We start from the raw sequence: 9,112 nt of genomic DNA on the forward strand, positions 1-9,112 counted from the left end.
GGTGGTAATGACTTCAGACCTTTACGCCCTTCTGAGCAGAGTATATAGACTCTTAGTCCCATTTACTTCAAAGGATTTACTTAAACTGGTGTGACTCTGCTCAGCGTAGCATTGTTAATAAAACCAAGCTTGCCATAAACTAAAAGACATATCACTTCCCCACTCCTGTTTTGGTTATAGCAGCGTTCGTAGAACGATTACATACGCCACGACTCATTTAAACTTAGCAAAGGGTAATTAGAAGACTACATGTCCCATAGTGCCTTACGGCACAAGCGCTTTTTGTGGCCGACCTCCGCGATAAAAGCTAATGCGGCCTCCATCCATTTGGCCCACAATACGCCGGGATTTCCCATTTGCTTCCTGGGAGATGTAGTTCTGCATTATAACAGCCTCTCCAGGCGAAGACGCGGTAAAAGACTACAAACTCCAGAATGCTTCCGCCTCGCCGTTGCTGTTCATGGAAAGCGGCTTCTCCCAGGCCAGCTGCTGGCCGCGGGTCGGGGGCCGCAGGAAAGGTCTCGCGTGCGTCCTAAGGCGGAGTCGGCTCGAGGGGCAGCTCGATTGTCTTGGGATTCTGCGGCGGAGACCCGAAGTTTCAGCAGCCGGCGGTGGGTCTGTGCAAGCCGATCAGCGAAAGGGCTCCTTTACTCTGCTTTTTCAGGCCTCGTTCCTAACGCTGGGGCTGGCTCCCCTCAGACTGCGCTGCAGTCGCGTGACTGGGATGCTCTTCCATCAAAAACCGGCGGCGGCGGGGGGCGGCGGCGACCTCTCTCCGTGTAGAAAGCTCGCATCTCGGTGGGGAGGTTTGACTTCTCCCTGATGTGCTAGCTTTCAGCGCGTGGGGAATGCATTCCCTTAGGAGTGGCGTTCAGTGATGAGAGCCAGTAAGCGGTTGGAGTGATAGGCTGGGAGTGGAAACATCCGGGTCCAAATCCTCGTTCAACCACGAAGCGCTCTGGGAGGTCTGGAGCCAGTCACTCTCGGCTGAACCCACCTCAGAGGGGTGTTGTGAGTGTAGAATGGGGCTGGTTGCACTAGAATAAATATGTGTTAGGTCGTTGAGCCGTGCCCTAAAGACTTTGGAGCCTCCCATTTTGTTCCCCATGCTTTTCAACATCTGTGTAAAGCCGTTGGGAGAGGTATTCTGGAGATATGGGTTGAGCAGCAGATTCCAGGAATGTTGTGGAAATGGTGGAGAGGTGCCTGGAGGCAGTTTTGAAATGGACGAGGGCTGACAAGCTGGAACTTAATCACAACCAGACGGTGGTGCTACTGGTGCAGGGAAGGTCTGACCCGGGAAACCGGGTTAGCTCCTGTTCTAGATGGGTTTACACTCCCCTTAATGGAGCAGGTTTGTAGCTTGGGGGTGCTCCTTACCCTGAGCCTTCTGTTGCATAAACAGGTGGCAGCGGGCCAGGGGTGCCTTTCACCTGCTTAGGCAGCTGTGGCCCTTCCTGGACAGAAAAGATCTAGCCACTGTGGTGTATGCCTTGGTAACATCTAAATTAGATTGCTACAATGTGCTCTGTGTGGGACTTGCCCTTAAAGACTATCTGGAAGCTACAATTGGTACAGAATGCTGTGGGCAGAGTGCTGAGTGGACTGGGACATAGGGGACAACATCACTTTAATCTTGTTCCACCTACACTGGCTTCCACTTTGCTTCTGGGTTTGATTCTAGGTATTGGTATTGACCTTTAAGCCCTGTACGACCGCTTTCTCCCATCTGCACCTACCCACTCTCTGCAGTCCTTCTTGGAAACCCTGCTTCTGTTGCCCCAGCCGCCCTGAGCTGGCCTTGGCTGGGAGGACAGGGTATAAATGTGATAGATAGATAAATAAATAAATAGATGGATGGTGACCTGAGAAAGGGCCTTCTCTCTCGTGGCACCAAAACTTAGGACCTCCCTCCCCAGGGAGATTTGTCTGTCTATCTCTCTATTGGTGTCTTTTGCCAGCAGGTGGAGACCTTTTTGTTTTCTCTGGCATAACCCCCACTAATGGCTTTGGCTCTCCTTGTAGTGTTCTTTGTTATGTGTTTTTAATCGAATTTTATACTTGAACTGTATTTTAATTGTTTTCATGTTTTAATGTTCACCACCTTGTGGACCGTGATGGTCGAAAGGCAGCGTAAGGATGTTTTTATATAAATAAATAAAAGCTACATAGAAGTATTTGAAAGGGGAAACACCCCCTCCCCCGGTAAACTGCAGAGTTGAATGGTACAAAGTGGAAGAACTGCCATCTCACATTTCTCTGCTTCTTGGCACAGTTTTTTTTAAAAAAAATATTTACTTCATTACTCTACATTTCTCCTCAAGGAGGACCGAAAATGGCTTACGTCATTTATTCTTTATTCCGTCCTCACAACAATGCTGTGCAGTAGGTTGGACTGAGACTGTGACTGACCCAAGGTCACCCAGCAAGCTTCCACGGCAGAATGAGGGTTTGAACTGGTGTCTTCCAGATCCTAATCCGATACTCTAACCAGTATACCACATAGTAATGTATCTAGGCTTGGAATGTTTGAATGCCCTGCGCAATTGTTTTTACTGTTATTACAAAACATATTCAGCTGTGCATGCTGTGCAGCTAAAGTTTAAGTTCCATTCTGTGCAACCTTTAACTACAGCTAAGTTCATTGACTTCGATGAGAGCCACGCAAGGGTAAATAGAAGCAGGGTTGCAGTTAATTTTTTATCTTCGTGTGGGTCATCGGTACAGGATGTTAGAAATGGTTTGATTTAGGTAATTATTGTATGTTTTTTCCCACAGGTTGAATTGCTTATTTTCTGGGGACAAATCTTAGCTGCTTTGGCCTTATCTTTTCCACCCAGAATGGAGCATGGGACTCAGCTGTTGGTTCCTGAATGACGGGACCTTTCGATCAAAAAATGGAGAAAAAACGTAGAAAGAAATGAGCCTTCCTAGGCTTTATTTGAAAAGACCATGAAGGCAAGACTTTTACTTATCTTGGACAAAACCATTAGACTGTCCAGTTGAGCAGCACTTAGAAAGGCACAGTTTTCGGAAACCAAAAGGAAAAAAAGAACTGATTAATGGCGAAGCATCGGGTTAATTGAATTAATGGAATTTGGGCGATGAAATCATATTCTTTGTTGACCATGAGGCTTACGAACATCTGGTTGTTCCTGACTGCGATCTTGCTCTGTGGCAGACACCACTTGGGGACCAGGCTGGGGAATTCTTCTCACGAGAGCCCCCAGTGTCCTGAATGCCCTCGTCATATGCTGAAAGTAGAATTTTCATCAACAGTAGTGGAACATGGTAAATGTGCTTTTAAAAAGTCTAATAATAAATGATATGATTATTGGTTTGTGTAAGGTTGAGCTTGTAATGCTTGGAAAGTGTCCTCTGTTCTGTTTTTTTTAGATCAGATTCAGAAACCTTTAATGGCATGAAATATAATAAAATGCAGAATAGTCTTACATAAATAAAATAAGAATAGTACTGTTTTTTTTTTTTAAAGTACAGGATAAGTTGGCTGTGTCCACCCTACAAGCCATTATAACGTACCCTTTCTATGTTGACTTGTTTTCTTTGGGATCTCTGAGCATCTGGGGCGTATTCCATATGAGTTGAAAAACAGGCTCATTGGGCTTCACCACTGATATGTGTACTAAGAACTAGGACTAGCTCATATTCCAGTATTAGTGACCTTTTCAGACAAGTTTCTGCAGAGCTCCCAGAATTCCTTGGACGACGACTTCTTCGTCTTTGTCTCCCTATCCCCGCTAGTGAGGGCTCAGGGTGATATAGAACAGAAGGCATATAGCCCCTAACAAATGTAAATACTATAAAATTCTAATCATAAACAGAATTCTGATTTTTTAAAAAAAACAGGTATAAAAAGTCCAAGATGGCGTATCTGGGATTTATATCCCATTTCTGGACTGTCTGGGCAGGGGGAGGAAGCACAGGCTCAGAGTTGGAGGCAGGGAGAGAAGAGGGTGGCAGCCACATTGTGTAACAGTCGTAGTTAAATCATCTGCAGGCTGTTCATAGGATATCTGGAACACAGTAATCTGTACACATTCACACATAAAGCTGCTTTATACTAAATCAAATTATCAGTCTATGGCCAGTTTTGGGGAGGCCATGGGCAGAGAGTGTCCAGGGCCCCCCCTGCACCCACTACCAGGGCCATCTTCTTGCCTACCCACCAACATCCCCCCTCTTGCTTGCACATCATTCCGCCCACTTGCAAGCTCTCCCACCACCACCTGTAGTAATAGCTGCTGACAGGGCCTGTACACCCTTTTCCCCAATGGTGCTGGGTAGTGGGTACAGCTGGGAGTGTCCCTGCCATGGTCACCAGGAATGTGGATGCTTGGTGCACCATCCACACGCCCTCTGGCAGCACTAGGCAGCAGATGCAACTGGGAGCAGAAGTGGCAAAGCACTCACAAGCAGGCAGTGGAAGAGTGTGACTGCAGGCATCAGAGGAAATGCATGAGTAGGGAGTCAGCAGAAGTGAGCCCACCAAAAGTTATGGCTCCTGGCAGCTGCCCCACATTAGGATATGCTGACGCCGGCCCCAGAGTCCATCAAGTCATTGTTGTCTGCTCAGACTGGCAGCGGCTGTCCAGGGTCTCTGGCAGAGATCTTTCAGATAACTTACTGCCTGGTCCTTTTTTAACTGGAGATGTCAGGGATTGAACCTGGGACCTTCCACATGCAAAGCAGGAGCTCTTCCACTGAGCCACAGTCTTGTAAGGCTAACACTTGCCAGGTTCTGGAAGGAGTTCCACAGTTTACAGCAGGGGTGGCCAAACTTGCTTAACATAAGAGCCACATAGAATAAACGTCAGATGTTTGAGAGCTGCAAGACATGAACAAATATTGCACACATGCTTTTATTGAAAAAAATATGCAAATTTGTTTTTTATTAACCTTATAAATGAGACTGCCAAAAATAAAAACAAAAGGGGTAAAAACAGATATTGATACTGATATTTATTTGTCCAATGATATTTATTTGTTTGCTAATGATATTTGTCTAAGTGGGTGGTGGAAACAAAGAAGGTAAGAGGTGGAAAGAGAGAGAGAGAGAGAGAGAAACAAAGAAAGCAAATAGATGGGGGAGGAAAGGAAGAGAGAGAAAGGAAGGGAGAAAGAAAGAAAGACAGAAAAAGAGAAAGGAAGGGGGGGTGCCTTTGAGGATGCATTTAAAGGTAACGTTGCTTTCTTTCTCTACTCAAGCCTATCCAGGGAGGGGAACACTGGCTGGGGAAGGGAAACCCGATTGGGGAGGCATGCCTCCCTTTCACTTCCCCAGCCGCCCTGCTGGGAGCCACACAATATGTGTGAAAGAGCCGCATGTGGCTCCTGAGCCGCAGTTTGGCCACCCCTGGTTTACAGGATGCAGAAGAAAAGGGCCTGTTCCAAGCTCTCAAAACCTGTTCGGCCTGATGGATCACAGAGCAAGGTCTCCCTGACTGATCTTTATTTAGAGATTTTCCCCCCGTGGGGACCCAAAGTGGCTTATAATGTCATTTAACATCTATATGCTCCCCCTCCCCGATGCCCAATTGGTTCGAAGGTTTGGGCTGGGTTGTCAGTATGCAGATGACGCCCAGCTGTATCTGTTGATGGATGGCTGACCAGACACCACCCCAGAGGTTCTGGCTAGGGCATTAGAGGCCATGGCTGGTTGGTTGCAGCAGAGCCTTCTCAAATCCATTGAAGATGGAGGTCTTATGCCTGAGTCACAGAGGGGTGGAGTTAGGGATCCAGCTCCCAACCCTTGACAGGGTGCTATTGACACCACTGCTGACAGTGAGGGGTTTGGGAGTGGTCTTGGATGCCTCACTGCTTATGGAGACCAAGTCATGGCCGTTGCCAGAACAGCCTCTTACCATCTTCGGCTGGTCAGGCAGCTGGTTCCCTATCCCTTTCCTTGTGACTTAACCACAGCGATCCATGCAGTGGTCCCCTCCAGACTACGCAGGGCTGCCCTTGAGATTGACTCAGAAACTCCAACTGATTCAAATTTGCAGTGGCGCATGTCCTCCTTACTGGGACACCTCTCAGAGCACTATGCAACCAGTGCTCCGCCAGCAGCATTGGCTTCCAGTGGAATACCAAATCAAGTCTGGGGTTATGCTATTAATCTTTAAAGCCCCGTGCAGTCTGGGACCAACATAACTGCAGGACTGCCTCTCCCACTGTGTCCCTTGAAGAGCATTACACTCATCAGACCAACACCTGCTGATGGTCCTCGACCCAAAAGACATCCACTTAGCCTCAACCAGAGCCAGAGGTTTTTTAGCTCTGGCTCCGGCCTGGTGGAACACTCTCCCAAGTGAGATCAAGGCCCTGCAGGATCGTCTTCAATTCTGTAGGGCCTGTAAAAACGGAGATGTTCTGCCAGGCCTTTGGTTGAGGTGACGAGTGTCCAGTTATATTAGCCTCCCCTGCTTCACCCGGCTCTGGCTTGATATGATATCTGATCAAAGATTACCGGTGGTGATTGCGGTACAAACCCTTCTATAGGTTTTATTGGAGCACTACGCACTTAACACCTACTTGCCATCTTGTATGTTGACTTAATTATTATTGTTTGTATAATTTAACTGATTGTTTTTAACTGTTTTTATTGGTTTTATCATTTGTTGTGAGCTGCCCTGAGCCCTGCATGCAGGGGAGGGCAGGATAAAAATCCAACTAACTAAATAAATAAATAATCATTCTCCCATCCTCCATTTTATCCCTGAGCCTTCGGGGAGAGCAGGATACAAATCCAAAGAATAAGTAAATAAATAAAATTCTAACAAGAGCCCTATGAGGTAGGTAAGGCTGACAGAGAGTGACTGGCCCCAAGTCATCCATTGCACTTCCAGATCCTAATGCATGTGTCAGTTTTGCTGGAGGCTCCTTCTGAAGTGGGTGGAAGGTGAAAAGTCCAATTCCCAAATACCAAGGAGGCCTGCCAATAAGTCCTGTCACCTTAGCTGTTGCTCCCTCTTTTGCCTCCAAGTTGCTAAGGGAGGCACCAGCTAGCTTCGTTCTTGGAGTGAACAGTTTCTAATTCTGACCCTTCTCACAGGATCCATGCAAGCCAAGTATACAGCGCACTTATGTTTTTAGGCTGGGATGGCCACCTTCTGGAAGGTGGAAGCGCAGCTGCCAGTCCTGGAAAGGCAGGAGAGTGGGGTTTGGGGAAGGCCTTTGTAGTACCCGAAAGTGGCAGGCAGGTTATCTATCTCCAAGACTGCTGCTGTAGCAGAGGTTGCTTTAGCAATGGATGGGATGGTTTCCAAAACATAATGGGAACAGAGAGAGAGAGAGAAAACAAACATATGTATGGAATGTTTGGTTTATTTATGACTCTGTATATCATCCTTCCTTCAAAGCCTGAGTTGTCTTATTTCTCTTAGGCCTTTAGATGTACCATTACCCAGGGTTTGGGAACAGGCTGTGCTTTGTTCTCTGTTGTGGATTTTCTCCATCCTCTGTACTCAGGTTCGGCATTGTGACTACCCCAGGCTATAATTGTCTCCAGAGATTTCCTTGAGCTTACTTTGAGATTGGAATGCGTAAAGCCCAGTTAATGTTATGTCTGCATCATGTTGTTAATGCTTGATCAATGCCTTTGCCTTGGGATAATAACTCACAAGGATCCTCCTTTAATTTGCTTTTTTTCTTTCTTTTTTTGCAAGCAGAGTTGGTCATTATCCATCGTTCTCTGCAAGACAGCACTTGTGATGCCCTAATGTGTGTCTGTTTCTTTCCAGAATACATCGTGGCATTCCATGGCTACTTCTCAGCCCAGGCAAGAAGCAAATTTATTTCCTGGGCTCTGAAGAACAGCGACATCGAGAATTGGAGGATTGTGCCCCGGAACAACCCAGCCAGCGACTACCCGAGTGATTTTGAGGTGATCCAGATCAACGAGAAACAGAAAGATGGCGTGCGGACACTGGAAGACCATCCCAATATCAAGCGAGTTACCCCCCAAAGAAAAGTCTTTCGCTCACTCAAGTACACTGAAAGTAAGTATATGTGAGGCTCCCCCATCTCCAGCATGGGTGGCCTACCCTCAGCTGTTTTTCTGGGTATCACTGGTAGGCTCCCCAGGCCGCAGAATTGGGGAGGGAAATGGGTTGTGTCACCTTGTTCCTTCTCCTTACCCCAGGACTGCAGCTCCTACTGCACCAGAGCTGAATCCTCTCCTTGTCCTCAGCCTGTACCGGAGCCTACTTCTAATGTGCCCCACTGCACCACCCTTCCTTTCCCTGACCCTAGCAGTCTCAGACAGACCCTGGGGGTGTGTTGGATAGGGCTGTTCGTTTCTCCTCCTCATTGGCTTGACATCCGCTTCCCCCTGCCTTTCCCTCCAGCCCTCCCAGCACCATTGGCTATGCAGGGAGATGGACACAGGCAGGCCTTCAGCTCGCTGAGCCTGTCTAAGCCTCTCCTGGGCCAGTCCCTGCCAACTGGCAGGGCTAGGCTTGCTGCAGCCAGTGCTGGGTTTGGCTGTCCCAAGGCCATCCCGCTTTCCCTTGTCCCAGCCTTCCAGCCATGCAGTGTACTGGTTAAGAGTGGCGGGCTCTAATCTGGAAGAACCAGGTTTGATTCCCCACTCTTCCACATGAAGCCACCTGGGTGGCCTCGGGTCAGTCATAGAAATGTAAAATTTCCGGAAATTTTGAAGCTCGGAAAAAAACCCGTTTTTTTCGGGGGGAAATGGAAATTTTCGGAAAAATTGAAAAAAATGCTACATTAGCATTTCTTTTGTCTTTTCTAGATTGAAAGTCATTCTGTTACTTTAGGAACATAAAATATGACTATGGACATTTTTACTTGGCATGAAATTATCACAACTAGCATATTAAAAATATAGTGTATCCAAACAATTATTACAAACAGAATACCCATCCACATGCAAAAACAAAACTGTGAAACTTTTTAATTTTCTTCTGACAATCGCACCTCCTAAAGGAAGAAATGCATCTTGTTCTTGCATTTGAGAGTTCAGTTTGTAACCTAGGACTTGCTTGTCCTCAGTGCACAGAAATTCTGATACTATATATATATATTTTAGAAATGATTTGGAAAATATTTGAACACCTTGTCTTAAAATATT

At 46.8% G+C, this 9,112-nt stretch overlaps 1 protein-coding gene across 1 annotated transcript in view; it reads left to right on the forward strand.

Annotated features, from left to right (window-relative positions):
* The first annotated feature begins 452 nt into the window (after positions 1-452).
* The window catches only part of MBTPS1 (membrane bound transcription factor peptidase, site 1), a 45,723-nt gene continuing 37,063 nt past the window's right edge, over positions 453-9,112 (forward strand). Inside the window, exons 1-3 of the mRNA XM_015406110.1 lie at positions 453-611; positions 2,779-3,291; positions 7,761-8,018. Of these exons, the coding sequence (XP_015261596.1) occupies positions 3,105-3,291; positions 7,761-8,018 (445 nt within the window). The 5' untranslated portion in view covers positions 453-611; positions 2,779-3,104. The remainder of the gene's footprint in view (positions 612-2,778; positions 3,292-7,760; positions 8,019-9,112) is intronic.

The sequence above is a fragment of the Gekko japonicus genome, unplaced genomic scaffold, assembly GCF_001447785.1.
Source record: "Gekko japonicus isolate JY-2015 unplaced genomic scaffold, Gekko_japonicus_V1.1 scaffold757, whole genome shotgun sequence".
Lineage (NCBI taxonomy): Eukaryota > Metazoa > Chordata > Lepidosauria > Squamata > Gekkonidae > Gekko > Gekko japonicus.